Raw genomic sequence first — 14474 nt, 5'->3', positions numbered from 1 at the left:
AGAGAGACAGAGAGAGACACAGAGAGAGAGAGAGAGAGACAGAGAGAGAGACAGAGAGAAAGAGAGAGAGAGAGAGAGACAGAGAGAGACACAGAGAGAGAGAGAGAGACAGAGAGACACCAGAGATGCAGAGACAAGAGGTCAGGCGTGAGATCGGGATGGAGAGACAGCGCCAGAGACAGTGCGGGGCGGCGGGCGCGAGCCAGCGAGTGTGAGGGAGCGAGTGAGTGTCAGGGAGAGGAGGGAGCTGGGGGCGCCCTGGCGTTTAGTGATCAAGGCACAGAGTAAGGGGGAGGCCGGCCGTCCAGGGCTGGCAGGGAAGAGGGGACAAGCTGGGCAGAAGGACGGGGAGAGATGGGGACAAGCAGGCTGAGGGGTGCCAGGGCGGAATGTCGGGGGAGAAAGTGGTGGGTGTCAGGTCTGGTGGGGTCTGGGCGGAGGGGGTGCCCCAGGGCAGCACCCCGCCACTGCTGCTGAAAACCATCTGTCTCTCCGCCTGCCCCGTCCTGTTCCCTCCTGTCTGTCCCGGCCTCTCCGCAGGGCCAGCTTCACCATGGACTGTAGCTGTGTCTCCGACCTTCTCTTCGCCCCGCCTGCCCTGCCAGCTCTCTGGACCCCCGGTAACTGGCCCAGACCCCGCCTCCCCCCAGCCTCGGGCCTGCCCAGGGGGCCCCTCCTTTCTGATCTCTCACTCTCCTCCCTCTACCTCCCAGGTCTCTGTCAGAGTCCCCTTAATGAAAAACTTGGCTAAAACTTCACAGCCAGATGTCCCTGCCACCTGCCTGCTGGGACGTGAGGGTCTTTTGGAGGGTGGGTGAAGCATCAAGGTCCAAGTGGCACAAGGACCCAGGGCCCTGAGGACCTGGGGTCTCTGCCATGCACACCAGCCTGCTTCGACCCAGGACCCGCAGGCAAAGAGCAGCAGGGAGACTGGAGACAGACAGGCACTGCTGGAGCGGGGTCGGGGACCTGAGGGGGCACTAGGCCGGGTGCTGGTGGACACATGGACAGACGGGACTGCCCGGGCAGGGAGACGGGGAGAGACGGCCCAGCCAGCCGGAGCCCTAGGAGAGAGGATGGCTCGCACGGCAGTGGACGCACAGAGCTGGGGACGTGGACAGTAAGACTGGCTTGGATGTGCGTTTGAATCCAAGCCACACACCCCACAGATGGGCTGTGTGTGTGTGTGTGTGTGCGTGTGTGCGTGTGTGTGTGGAGACTGAGACTCTGTGCCTGGTTATTTGGGGTCTTGGCGTGTGCCCCTGTGTCACACTTGAGTGTTTCTGGAAGAAGGGGTCACTCAGGGAGTGTGCGCAGTGTCTGTCTTTGTGCGAGCTTGTGTGCCTGCTTGTGCATGCCCATCTCAGGCTACCTGAGTGTTTCTGGGCTGGGCATGTCGTGTTTCTTTGGGATGGCGAGTGTGTCTACATTTTAGGATGGGCGGGGTGGGTCTCTGCCAGCTCGCTGAGCATGTACCTGCCTCATGGGGTGAAGAGCCTTTGCCTTGCTGGTCTGTTGCATGCTGTGTGGCTTTCCAGACAGACATCTTGGTGCTGTGATCAGGGCTGCGTCTGTGTCGGGGTGTGTGTGCATGCACACATGTGTGCGTGTATGTCCTGCCTCCGTGTGTCCCTGAGTGTGACTGAGTATTGGGGACTGACCGTCACGGTGTGTGTTGTCACAGTGCTGAGGTCGTGGGTCCTCTCTAGTGTGTGTGTGTGTGTGTGTGTGTGTGTGTCTTAGCAGGTACAATACATTTGAGGACGTGCAAAGATGAGTGGTGTAGCCTAGGTGGGTTGAGTGTCTACATGTGTGTGGCCAGTTGCATGTTGTCATCTTTGGGGTCGTGCGGGTGTGTCTGTGATAGTCGCTTCCTCATTAGGATATGTTCTGGGTGTGGGACGGGCCCAGGTGTTGATTGAGCCCCGTCATCTGAGGTGAGAAAGATCCAAAATGGAGTTGAGAGAAAATTCTTACTTCAGGGAGGAAACTGCCTGGCCTTCCCCAGCCCCAGGCAGGGAGGTGTTAGTAAACCAGGCAGCCTGGGTGGTACCTGGCTCATCTTTCCTGGCTGCCCAACCCTGAGATTCTAATTAGCCAGAGAGGGCAGGGAACTGCCTGGGGGTCACACAGCAAGTAGACAGAGCTGGGATACATGGCTCTTAACCCTTGACGGGCCAGTTCCGCCTTCTGTGTCCATGACTAGGTGTGGGGTCTTTGAGGAGGGGGACAGAGGACGTAGCACAGGAGTGAGCACCGAGGCGGGATGCGGGGTCTGGGGCCTCTGGATGGGAGGTGAGATTTCGGGGCGGGCAAGGACGTCTCATTTCCACCCAACTTCTGGGCATATTTGAACAATGGGGTGCAGGACGCCACCTGAGTGTGGAATGTGGAATGCGTGTTACAGAGTGGGTACTTGTGTGGGGGGGTTTGGGAGGCTGTCATGGTGTCACCCTGCGTGTGCCTGACATGTGTCTCCATGCCAGCTCATCGTCTCCCCCACAGTGTGTTTTACTTGGGCCTTTGGGGTCCTGTGAGTTTCCGGCCAGCCCCGGCCATGGTTGTGCTGTAGTGGGTCACGGTTCCGAGGGGGTGAGATGTGAGATTGTGTGTTGGGATGCAGTGTGCAATGTGGGGGTGTCTGGCGTGTCCACCTTCATGGCACATCGTGTGTCATGCGTTGCACCCCAGCAGGAGTGTGACGGTCTGGTGCATCTGTGTCCCAGGGTGTAGCTGGGTGTCCTTTGAGAGCGAGTGGACGTCTGTGTGACATGTGTGCTGTATGGGGTATCTGCAGAGACATAGCATGGATGCAGGGAGGGGACACAGGGACGTGAAAGGCCTAAATATATGGACGGACGCTGAGACGTGTGCACATAGGCCCGGCCTGGATGTGCCAGGTGGGGTCAGCTGATGTGGGGGGCTTTGGGGAGAGATGTAGCAGGTGGCAAGGCACAGGAAAGGGGACGGCAGAGGTCGAGGGTGCAGAGTGTAGGACAGATGGGAAACCCGGGGCAGGCCGGGGACGGGGTGGGGGAGCGATGGAGAAAAGGGCTAAGGTGTGTGGGGGGGTGCCCCCCTCTGTAAGCTGGCCCCTCCCAGCCTCCTCCGCTGGAGAGCTGTGCCAAGATAGATCAGGCTGGAAGCGCCAGCCTGGGTCTCCGACACTGAGTTCTCTCCCACTGTTTGGACAGTTTGGGACCTAGACACCAGGTGGGGTATGGGGAGTGCGCGTCGGGTCCCTAAAGATGCCTGGGCGGCTGCTCATCAGAGGCCAGGAGCAGGGTGAGGGGCGGGCGCCTCCTGGGTTCCAAGCAGGGGCCACTCCCCTGCCTCTGTCTGCAGGGTTCGCCTTCCCGGATTGGGCCTACAAGCCGGAGTCGTCCCCTGGCTCGAGGCAGATCCAGCTGTGGCACTTCATCCTGGAGCTGCTGCAGAAGGAGGAGTACCAGGGTGTCATCGCCTGGCAGGGGGACTACGGGGAATTCGTCATCAAGGATCCCGACGAGGTGGCCCGGCTTTGGGGCGTCCGCAAGTGCAAGCCCCACATGAACTACGACAAGCTGAGCCGGGCCCTGCGGTGAGTGGGGCTGCGGTCTGGACACCGACCTTGCCTCTCCAACCCTCGCGGTTGCTCTGGGCCCCCATCCCCTGGGGGGCTTTTCCTTGACCTCCTGGGGCAGGGTCCTGTCGGATCACGTGTGCACGGGTATCAGTGCTTCCCTGAGCGGGACGCATGCTCTGGGCTTTGGAGCCACAGAGGCCAGGACACTAGCCCTTGCCTCATCCTTCCTAGCCCTAGTACCTTGATCATGGGACCTCTGTGAGCCTCAGTTTCCCCCATTTTTGTGCTCTGTGGCTGGCACAGGGCATGGGCTCGCGGCTCTTCCTTCACCCCCGCCCCCCGCAATTCTCCCTCTCCTCACAGCTACTACTACAACAAGAGGATTCTCCACAAGACCAAAGGGAAGAGGTTCACCTACAAGTTCAACTTCAGCAAAGTCGTGCTTGTCAATTACCCACTGTTGGACGTGGCGGCAGCCACCACAGGCTCCCCTCTCTTGCTGACCCCTGGTCCCTTTGGGGGGGGTCCTGGGCCAGATGCTCCTCCCCTCACCCCCGAGGTAAGGCTGGGGCCCCAGAACGAGGGCATTTGGCGTCCTCCTGGCCATGGAGCCCCTGGGGAGGAGGCAGCCGGTCTGAGTGGTGCCACCTCCCACACCTTCCCCTCTAGACCCTGCAAACCCTGTTCTCGGCCCCACGCCTGGGAGAGCCGGGGGCCCGGGCACCCCTGTTCACCCCTGAGACAGACAAACTGCGTCTGGACAGCCCTTTCCCATTCCTGGGCTCAGGTAAGGGCGGGGGGTATCGGGGTGCCAGGTGGGGGGCTGCTGCACATGCTTCAGGGAAGAGGGCGGGCAGGTGGGAGGCAGGGAGGAAGGAGGCCCAGGGCGAGGCTGCACCCGTGTGCGTCTGAGTTTAAGAGCCAGAGGGTTCAAGGGGGGGGCAGGGAGGAGGGCTTTCGGGGGCTCTAGAGGAAAGGGGAGAGCGGGGGGTGGGGGGTCTCGTGAGGGGGGGCAGACACTGTGCGGGAGGGACAGTGGGGAGCATCGTGTGGGCGGAGTGCCGCAGGCTGGCACGCTCTTCACCGAGGCCTAGGCTGGCAGCCTGGACAGTGAGCAGTGGCCCAGCCTGATGCACCCCTGTGCCCTCCAGGTGCCACTGGCTATTCCAAGCCCCCTGGCCTGCTGGGTCCTTACAGCCGAGCCTTCCCAGAGTACCCCTGGAACTTTAACCCCTACCTCGCCGGCCCCTTCCCCAAGCTGCCCCCTTCTCTCTACACCCCCCACTTCTATCCCAACCCTCTGGCCAGCTCCCTGGGCCACCTGCCCTCAGCAGGGACAGGGGGAGGCCCCACAGCCGTGCCCCTACTGGCTGCCACAGGAGAGGGCCTGGGCTCTGAGCGCCCCTCGGGCCTGGCCGCAGCCCCCCGGCTGGCACTGCCGGGGTCTGGGGGTCCAGAGGCAGCGCTGGGCGGGAAGGAGGACAGCGACTCAGAGCTGGAGATCACGGATGTCAGCGGCTGCAGCTCTGACAGCGAGGGTGATGAGGGCCTCCCTGTGCCCCCCAAGTCCAAGGCGGGCAAAGGGGGGGTCGGCAGCTGAGCCGGCGTAGGGTGACGGATTCTGCAGGGGCAGGGACCAGGGCGGCCGCCCATGCCGCCTCTCTCTTCGTCTGCTCTGCCCTTGCTGTCCTGCTGAAGGCCGCGAACCAGCCCTCGGCCCCTCCCAGCGCTGGGCACATGGCTGCCCGGTCTTCTTCCCCAGCTCCAGATTGGGGGTCTAATCTCCCCCTCCAGAGGTGGGAGGGAACGTGATGGCCTCCAGCCTCCTCCCCAGGCTCCATGCGAGGGGGTCCCTGCCTGGCCCCACTCCCGAAGTGCAATACGGCGCCCAGCCTCCCCCACCCCGCCTGGCCCCCGTGCTGTGATCTGTGTTTGTGTGGCCGTGTGTCCCCTGTGCCGACACCCTCCCCATACAGGCCCCCTGGGGACAGGGAGCTCAGAGCAATAACCCCGCCCCCAGCCCCCACCCAGGAGGGCCCCCACTCCACACCAGCTCCCTATAAACCCCAACAGCCACGTCCAGAGAGTTTACTACACAAATAAAACAATGGAAAGGAGTGTGGATGTGGGGTGCCCAGCGTTGTGGGTGACCACGGCGCCCCGGGCGGGAGCTGGGAAGGGGTGTGTGGGGGTGTCTGGGAAGAAGTGTTAAAACACAGAATGAACGAACAACCGGAGAGAGGCGAGGCGGTGTGAGGACGCGGTGGACGCAGTGGACGCGGTGGACGCGGTGGACGCGGTGGACGCGGCGCGGCAGGGAGCGCTCCAGATGCCCTGCCAGGCCCGGCCCGGCCCGCACGACGCACACCTCTCCTTAGATAATATATATTAAAAAATAGACCTCCAATTCAGGGTATAAAAACAGAGCAAAGGCACTTGGGGTGGGGATGGGGGTGGAGGGGTGGCCTCCCCCTCCAAGGCAATACTGAGATGGCCCGGGAAATAGGGATCACTGTGGTGTCCCCTGGAATGAAGCCCTGAGTCCCCCAAGCAGAAGGCGGGAGGGAGAAAAGGACCAACGAGAGGTTTCGGGGAGGCAGCGGTCCAAGCTGGGACCCCCCGCTAGACGTGGCCCCAAGAGCCCAGTTCCTTGTCCCGGGGCCCTCGGGGTCGGAGATGCTGCAGCAGCTGTGCAGTGGTGGGGGGCTGGTCCTCAAGTCCTCTCCATCTTGCAGAAGGCCTGGGGGACGTAGAAGGGGGGACACGGAGAGATGGGGTGAGAGGAGATGACGGGGGGGCGGGGGAGAGCAACAGGGAAAGAGGAGAGAAAGGGAGGGTGGGGAGAAAGAGCCCGGAATAGCCGGGGAAATAGAAACCGACAGAGATGGAGACGTAGAAACCGACAGAGACGGAGACATGGGGACAGGAGGTCGATCAGGGAGGTTCAGAAAGACGCAGACCCGGGGAGAGACGGCTGGGGCTGTGGGGAGGGGAGCCCCGAGCCCTCCACTCACCTGCCTGGGGCAGTCTCAGGTACAGCCAGGCTGGGGAACAGTGTTCTCCCCAAGCTGAGACAGGACGAGTCGCAGGCGACAGAGCTCCTCCTCCATCTCCTGGTTGGGGGGCCATCCATGAGAGGGGTCCCCCCTACCCGTCCACCTCCTCCACCCCTCCCTGCCCCTGGCCACCACCTCCAGCTGTTTAATGGTCTCCTCCAGGCAGAGCAGCTCCTCTCGGATTTCCTGGGTCTGTGTGGGGTTCAAGGGGCCACCCCCTGGTACCCCATCCCCTTGGAGGGGAGGCCCCGCCCCGCTGTCTTCCTCCAAGGGGAACAGGAGCTGCTTGAGGGTCAGAACTAGCCGGGGACAAGGGGACAGAGTCAGAGGCAGGGCTGGGATGGGGTGTTCAGAGGAGGACAGGTGTGGGGCAACGTGCAGGAGAGGCCGGGGGCCTGCGGGTGGGGGTGAAGGCGCGTGCCAGGCGAGGCTGAACTTGGGGTTAGCTGGGCCAGCAGATGGTACGGAGGTGAGGCTGGGGCAGGACTGGGGCACCAAGGAAGGAGACGGGTCCCGGGAGAGGCTGGAGGTCAGAGGGGTTGGAAGCTGCAGGAGAAGGAGGGGCCGTGCGGGGGGGGGGGGTGCTGGTGCCCTCTTTTTTCTGGCTGCTGGGTGTGGGCTGGCGGCACCCTGCGGGGGTGGGGCGGGGCTACCTTTCTGAAGGGCCTTGGCAGAGAGCTGGCCCTCAGGGCCGGGCCTGCAGAAGGGCAGGAGAGCGCTGAGGATTCTCTCGATCCGGCCTGGGTGGGGAGCAGGGAGGGTACTCGGATCCTGCTCAGCTTCCCATGGACACCCCTGTCCCCACTCCATGTCCCCCCAGGCTTACCGTCAGCTGGGGGCATCTCTCGGCCACCGTTGCTGTTCTCGGAGCTGCTGAGCAGGGGTTCTCGAGTGCTGGGGGAAGTGCTGGGTGACCCCATACCCGTGGCCCCAAGGGGTGGCAGGGGCAGGGAGACAGAGAACTGGAGGTGGGGAGGTGGGGAGGTCCGGACACAGGGACAGGAGTCGAGGCTGGGAGATGGAGACAGAGAGGCTCGGCCAGTGGAGGACAGAGAAGCTCGGACAGGAGACAGATGGGCTGTGATGGGGTGGCACACACTCACGCATGCATGCATGCACACGCACGCGGATGGAGACGAGGCTAGAGCTCAGGTTCTGGGGACACGGGAAGCTGGCCCCGCCCCTGGCCCTCCAGTCCCCTCACCTTTGGTTGGGCCGAGACTTGGGGCGGGAGGCGGGGGCAGGGACTTTCAGGGATCCAGCTGTCTCAGTGATGAGGGCACACCAGCTGGGGAGACAGGCCAGCCCCTGGGCGGTCAGAGCCCCCAGACCCTGTGCCAGCGTCTCCCACCCTCGCCCTGTCCCAAGGGACTCGGAGGCCTGGGCCTCCTCCCCCACCAGTGTGTGGAACCCGGATCCCCTTACTTCTTCCGCTCCGACACGGTCTGTGCCACCAGCTCGTATATCTGAGCCTCCTGGTCCCAGGTAAAGATGACATAGAAGGCTTTGTGATCTGTAAGGGGAGAGAGTGGTGGGGCTGAGCCAGGGTAACCCCGACAAGTGTCCTCCCTGAACACCCATGAGAGGCTGGGGATGGCCCTCTCCCTGGTGGAGCCCCGGAGGCTCCTACACTCAATTTCCTCCTTCTTGTGTCACTGATACCCCCCAGGTTCCCTCATCCAGCCTTCCCTCTAACACCCCCACACCTAACTGGGCAACACATCTCCACCACCAGGCTCTGGGGCAGCATCCTGGAAACATGTATGCAAACCCTCATCACTGGGCTCCCGGCTTCCGCCCGTGCCCCCCCAGTCCCCGAGCAGCAGTCAGGGCATCTTTACAAAACAGCGGGCTGCTCCTCTGCGCAAAAATCTGGGGCAGTTTCCCATCTCACTTAAGAAAATCCACAACCAGGCCTGGCCGCCCAGCCCTGTCCAGCTGGCGGCCCCTCCCGTGGCCCTGCCTGAGGCCTGCTGAGCCTCCTGCTTTGCAGCCTCTGTGGCAGCCTCCCCATCGCCAGAATGAGTTCCCAGCTCTCGGGTCCTCTCCCCACTCCATGGGCAGCCATGCCCTGAGCCATGCCGGCCAGGCCTCACCGGTGGCCACCTCGCGGGTCATGGCGGAGGTGAGCCGCAGCACCGGTCGCAGCATGGTCTTGCCATCAGGCGTGGGCGTCAGCGTCCGGCTGTGCAACTTGAGAAGTAGCCGCTCATCCTGGCGCTGGAGCAGAAGCAGCAGGTCATCCAGCAGGAGCACGTGTACCTCTGCAGGGGGCAGGGCTGCACTCAGCACCCGCCCAAGCCACCCAAGCCGCCTGAGCCCATGGCCCTGCTCAGCACCCCACCCGAGACCCCGCCCTGCTCAGCACCCCACCCGAGCCCCAGCCCAGCTCAGCACCCCACCCGAGCCCCAGCTCAGCTCAGCACCCCACCTGAGCCCACCCGAGCCTGTGGCCCTGCTCGCTGCCCCGGCGCTTACCCACAGCCTTGTCCTTCGTCACCCGCCACGTCAGTGGGCCCTCGTGGACCAGCTTCTTCTTGGTGATGTCCAGGTTCTAGAGGCAGGAAGGATGACGGTTGGCACAGGGCAGGGGAGGGCGGGGATGACTGTGGGGTGCCTACTGCAGTTGGGGCTCAGAGTTCAGGGGCCTCTCTGGCTCCCTGGGTGCATTATGAGAGAATCATGGGCAGCAGGGCCAAGGGAAGGGGACAGAAGAGTGGGAGGGGCGGTCACCTTGAACTCGCTCAGCATAGGGTCACTGCTCTGCCGCAGGTAGGACAAGTCCAGGCGCCTCTGATAATCCTTGAGCCGCTGGAGCAAGGGAGAGAGTGTCACAGGGACAAGTTAAGGGCTGGGGCCGACCCACAAAGACCCCAAGGGCCAGAGTGCCAGGCCTGACCTCCGGTGACCCTGAGAGGGAGGAGCTGAGGCCTAGCTAATTCCCGGAAAGGCACTGACCCTGAGGGGGACAAGCGAAGGGCCAGGCCTGACCTCCAGAGAAGTGACACGAGACAGACAAGCTGGGGGTCAGGCTGACTCCCGCACACACGTGACCCGCTGGCTGCCCGGGGCCGGGACCACACGCAGGCTCACCAGCAGGTCCTCCATGTCCCGCACCGCTTGGTTGACGTGGTGCAGGATTTCCCGGCAGCACTCGGCTGCCAGCTCCACTTTCTCCCGTTCTGCGGGCTCTTCTGTGGGCAAGGGAGAGATCGACCGGTGAACCCCAACCCTGGATGCCACCAGTCTCCAAGGTGGGGGACACATGGCTGGCGGACACATGGCTGGTGGCCAGCGGGGGTAGGGCCGGCGGGGTGCACCTGTGTTCTGCCCGATGCTCTGCAGGAGCAGGGGGTACTTGGTCAGCCGCTGCATCTCCGTGGGGATCATATCCTTCAGCTGCAGGCGGCGGCACCGAGGGCGGCTCTCGGCCTCCTGAGGGGACAGCCGAGCTGAGGTGGCCCCCTCTCAGGGCTGGGACACCAGCCCCTCCCCGCCGGGACCCAGGTCCCGGACGCCAGCCCACCTCACCTGCACAAAGGCGCAGAAACGAGGCTCCTTGCGCTGTTTGGCTTTGAGCTGCTCTAAAGCGAACGACTGGTGGCTGCAGAAGCGGGAGGAGATTTTCTGGAACCATTTGCCCTCGGCACCATCAAACTACAGCGAGATTCAGGCCAGGGAGGGGTCTCAGGTGGGAGTGGGAAAAGCAGAGCCCCACCCGGGGGTGGAAGCTGAGACGGGACGACAGGGCTGGGGGCCCAGAACCCCGGCTTCCAGGTCCCTGGCTGGGAGGAGGGGACGGGGGCCTGGGCTGGGCGCCCTCACCCGGGCCAGCAGCACATCTCCAATCTCCTTAATGAGGTAGCCACTGTCCTGCCTCCGTTTCATCAGGCGATCGAGGAACAGGGCTGTAGGGGGTGGTGAGGAAGGCGTGTGATCAGGTCCCGCAGGCTGCATGCACAGCCCGGCTGGGAGCTGGCGGGGCTGGGGCTGCAGGTGTGTCTCTCTGACCCTTGGGGCCGATGGGCCTGTCCCCCTATCATGCATGCACTCGCTGACGTGCCTTGTCCGGCCTAGAGTGTGAGCTCTGGGGATCTGAGGCGGGGTTGTCCCCAGTGCAGGAACAGAGGCTGCCAGTGATGGGTGCACGAGAACGTGTTGGGACCTAAGTCTAATTGCTGAGGCCTCTGAGGAGGGAGCCGGCCCTGGGGCGTGCAGTGGGGCCGCGGCCCTGCACTCACAATGCACCTCGATGAGCTCGTCCAGGCTGGGGAAGATGTTCTGAAGCTCTTCCAAGGAGAAGAAGCCCCCGTCCGCCATGGGCTGGTAGAAAAGGTCATGCAGCACCCGAAGCATGCGCACGTGGGCCGCCTCCGTCACCAGCAGCTCTGCGGGGTCACCAGGCAGGAGGCATGGTCGGGGAGGGTGCCAACTATGGGGCAGCCCAGAGGCAGGCTGGGGACAGGATGAGACAGCTCTCTCTGGGTGGAGTCATCCGCCCGATAGCCAGGGAGTATTCCTCGACCCACTGCCTCTCCTTTTTGGCAGTGGCACCAGCCACAATGACCAATGGTTCCAGTCTGCCCGGCACCGTTGGGCTTCCCAGGACATGGGGTTTTCAGTGCCCAAATGGGCAAAGTTCCAGGCGTACTGGGATAAGGCGGCCGCCCCACTGCCAGCAAGCTTGCAGCTGTGTTTGGTGTCTAACCGTCCAGCAAGTGTGTCAGCCCTGGTTTTGGGGACAATGACTCCCTCTGCACACAGGCTGATGGCCTCGGATCCAGGGGCTCTGTAAGTCCCCGGAGACCAAATGCACAGTTTTGTGTGTTACGCATATTTTTCTGGTGAGAGAACTTGCTATGCTGTCCAGTGTGGTAGCCGCTGGCCACACATAGCTCTTCAAATTTTAATTAAAATGGAATGAAACACAAATTTCAGTGGACTAATCCCATTTTAAGTGCTTAACAGCCATTATGTGGCTGGTGGTTACCCTGTTGGACAGTGCAAGCATCACACATTTCCATCATTCCAGAAGGTTCCACTGGAGAGCATGGCTTATGTTTTGATCATATCCTTAGAAGGATGTGTGACCCCCAAAGCATTCACCTATTGCCCTAAAAATTATAGATGAGTACTTTCTTTAAATAAACTTCCAAAGGAGCTTCTAAAAGCACCGACTTTTGCCAAATCCTCCACACGCACAAATTGAAATCGCAAAGAATCCAGACGGAAATGACGCTCCCATGATGTCTCCGCCCAGAAGCAAGCACTTTCCAAACTTTCCCCGGAGAAATCTCCCCCACAAACGGTCAAGGTCATGGTAACCACAGCAGGAGTATTCGAACGCTCTCTGTGCCCAGCACGGTGCTTAAACGCTTCACACGAATCATCTCGTCTTTGTGACAGTCTTTTGAGACAAGAACTATTACTACCGATGCTTCACGAACAGGGAGATAAAGGCTTAGGCTAGAGTTAAGACTTTACGTCCCGTTTGTGGCTCTTCACATCAGCGCTGTCCTGCACGACTAGAAATTCTTTGGAAATGTCACTTTGCCAGCAGCGTGCCTGGTCCAGAGTGGCTGTTCTACAATTTACGTAATAAATGACCCTCTGCCGTGACAGGCTGCCTTCGAACTCTGCGTGTTGTAAATAACACCGAGACGGGCATCTCCCTGCACCTGTCTGTCTTTGCTACAGCGGGACTGGGTCCTTGGCCACAGTGGGCTGGAGGGGGTGACACTCACCGCTGATGACCTCTTGTCGCTTCACCTGGCTCTTGGGCAGGCTGTGCAGGGTACCTGGGGGGACGAGCTCCCGCCAGCCCGGGGGCTCTTCCGGTTCCAGCTCTAGTCCCGACCGTCCCGGCTCCCCCTCATCTCCAGGCTCGGGGCTGTGGGACAGAGGCCTTGTTAGGGTCCCGGCTCGGGCCTCCTGGGAGGACACTTGAACTCCTAGTTCCCACCTCCCTCTGTGGCCTGAGTATTCAGTGCCCCTAGGGTGGCCCATGCTGTAGATCAGCTCCCATGGTTTTTGAAAGAAGCATCCTACACTTTTCCTGTGACCACTGAAGGCCCTCAGTGACCTCGGCGTCTGATACTCAGTTCTTTGTGACTGTGGCAACAACCCCCCTCCATCCCCCGACCCTCCTGACTGACTCAGTGGTTGTGGGGCAGTGGACTGACGTACGTGGCTCGTCGGGCAGGGCCAAGCACGGCCGTGGCGGAGCTGGGGTCCATGTCCACGTCGCTCCGGGAGCGGCCCCCACCCCGGCCCTTAGCCCCGAGGCTGCCCCGGGAAGGCCGGCGGCGGTCACTCACCCGCAGGCTTTCCGAGCGCCCCAGACGCCCTGATAGCCTGGACCCCAAGGCAGAGGCCAGAACAAGCACAGAGACGGGGTAAGACCAGGACAGCGAGAGACGGGAGAGACCAGGACAGGGGCAGACAGAGACCAGGACAGGGACAGACAGGGACAGGGACAGATGGGGAGAGACCAGGACAAGGATCAAACATGCAACAGAAGAGAAGAGAGAGTCAGAAGGAGCGTGGGATCTAGGGGTGCTGGGGCAGTAGGGCGTGGTCAGGAGGGGAAGGGAACCCAGCATGGAGCACAGGACTGACCCCTCCCTTCCCTGAGGCAGGGGATGGGGGCAGAGCCAGGAGCTAGGGGTAAGAGAAGGGGCATTTTAATACTTAGCTCTTTGGCTGGAAGAGTGATGTCCCTACCCACCCCTTGCAGGATGAAGGAGAGTGGGTGGCCCATGGGGAGAGGGTAGGAGCTGGGAGAAATGGGGGAGGGGCTAGCCCTCCCCCCCACCCAGGGCCCAGGCACCCACCTTTTCCACCTTCTGGGGAGAGAGGGGCACAGGGTCAGAGGTGGACCCAGAGGGAACCCAAGTCACCTCCCCCACCCATAAAAGGGCCCCCAAAGCAGCTGCACAAGGACAGGCAGGGGACAGCCTGCCCCCCAACTGTGAGGGGGACAGGGCCCCCAGGCATGGAGCACAGAGGAGTGGGGGGCTAAGGGAAGGGGCACCGGGAGGCAGGAGCAAGGCACTGGCTGAGGCTTAAAAGAGGAGAGGGGGGGATGAAGAGGTGAAGGGGTGGAGGGAAAAGGGCCGGGAGGAGCTGAGGAGTGAAGGGCAGAGGAAAGGAGAGAGAGAAAGAGAGAAATAGGAGAAAAAATTATGAAAGGGAAGAAGAGGAAGAAGTAATGAAAGGAAATGAGAAAAGAGGAAGAGGAAGAAGGAAACAGAGAAGATGGGACGAGGGAGGAGCAGGGCAGACTGGAGGTGGCTCAGGAACAGCAGGTGCAAAAGGCAGCAACACCCCCAACACGCACCCTCCCTGCCTCGACTCCTGCGCCCAGCCTGTGCCCCCGCCTGTGCACAGCCTGCGCCCCACCTGCGCACCTCTCGGTGTCAGCGCCCTCCTCGGTGCTCTCCAGGGGAGCTGGGGCCTCCTGGCTGGGCGGGCCCTGCGGGGGTGGGTCCCCTAGCTCCAGTGGGGCATCAGCGCCTGTGGGGGGCGGGGGAAACAGGGCTAGCTGGGGGGGCCCCTGTGGCAGTGAGACCCCCACTCTGGGGGCCTCAGTTTCCTCTGCCATGGAGTGGGGGATGCGGGACTAAAGCCACCCAGTAGCTGCTCTGTACTTCCACGGGGGACGGACAGATGGAGAGACCGCAGAGGACAGCATGGTGGGCATACCCTGGGGGGAGACTGGGCGCTCTGCTCAGCGCCCCCACAGACATCTGTTCTCCCGACCCTTGACCAGGACTTGCAGGAAGAGGGCAAACCCAATTCACGGACGCGGCTCAGAGAGGGGAGTAACCGCCAAGATACAAGTGAGCCGCAGG

The 14474-nt window shown here is 62.2% G+C and overlaps 2 protein-coding genes across 6 annotated transcripts in view; one reads left to right on the top strand and one right to left on the bottom strand.

Moving 5' to 3' along the window:
* The first annotated feature begins 3210 nt into the window (after positions 1 to 3210).
* Positions 3211 to 5165, top strand: LOC105307359 (ETS domain-containing transcription factor ERF). Its single transcript, XM_023524728.1, has 3 exons — positions 3211 to 3580; positions 3929 to 4506; positions 4717 to 5165. The coding sequence occupies exons 1-3, from the start codon at positions 3249 to 3251 to the stop codon at positions 5163 to 5165; spliced, it is 1359 nt and encodes a 452-aa protein (XP_023380496.1). The 5' UTR covers positions 3211 to 3248.
* A 769-nt stretch (positions 5166 to 5934) lies between these two features.
* Positions 5935 to 14474, bottom strand: part of ARHGEF1 (Rho guanine nucleotide exchange factor 1) — a 19706-nt gene continuing 11166 nt past the window's right edge. For 2 of the 5 annotated variants that reach the window (XM_011382801.2, XM_011382802.2), the window contains exons 13-31: positions 14031 to 14136; positions 13455 to 13466; positions 12808 to 12975; positions 12366 to 12511; positions 10863 to 11009; positions 10447 to 10529; positions 10153 to 10278; positions 9942 to 10056; positions 9715 to 9815; positions 9355 to 9432; positions 9100 to 9175; positions 8718 to 8885; positions 8047 to 8134; positions 7826 to 7909; positions 7448 to 7632; positions 7275 to 7361; positions 6757 to 6920; positions 6580 to 6678; positions 5935 to 6305 (exon numbers count right to left, since the gene is read on the bottom strand). In XM_011382801.2, the coding sequence (XP_011381103.1) occupies positions 6595 to 6678; positions 6757 to 6920; positions 7275 to 7361; positions 7448 to 7632; positions 7826 to 7909; positions 8047 to 8134; positions 8718 to 8885; positions 9100 to 9175; positions 9355 to 9432; positions 9715 to 9815; positions 9942 to 10056; positions 10153 to 10278; positions 10447 to 10529; positions 10863 to 11009; positions 12366 to 12511; positions 12808 to 12975; positions 13455 to 13466; positions 14031 to 14136 (2018 nt within the window). In that variant the 3' untranslated portion in view covers positions 5935 to 6305; positions 6580 to 6594. The remainder of the gene's footprint in view (positions 6306 to 6579; positions 6679 to 6756; positions 6921 to 7274; positions 7362 to 7447; positions 7633 to 7825; positions 7910 to 8046; positions 8135 to 8717; positions 8886 to 9099; positions 9176 to 9354; positions 9433 to 9714; positions 9816 to 9941; positions 10057 to 10152; positions 10279 to 10446; positions 10530 to 10862; positions 11010 to 12365; positions 12512 to 12807; positions 12976 to 13454; positions 13467 to 14030; positions 14137 to 14474) is intronic. The other 3 variants (XM_011382804.2, XM_011382803.2, XM_011382805.2) reach the window with 3 other exon arrangements.

Source organism: Pteropus vampyrus, unplaced genomic scaffold (assembly GCF_000151845.1).
Source record: "Pteropus vampyrus isolate Shadow unplaced genomic scaffold, Pvam_2.0 Scaffold490, whole genome shotgun sequence".
In the NCBI taxonomy this organism is placed as follows: domain Eukaryota; kingdom Metazoa; phylum Chordata; class Mammalia; order Chiroptera; family Pteropodidae; genus Pteropus; species Pteropus vampyrus.
The sequence above is the reverse complement of the archived record's forward strand: the minus strand, read 5'-3'. Positions and strand labels throughout refer to the sequence as shown.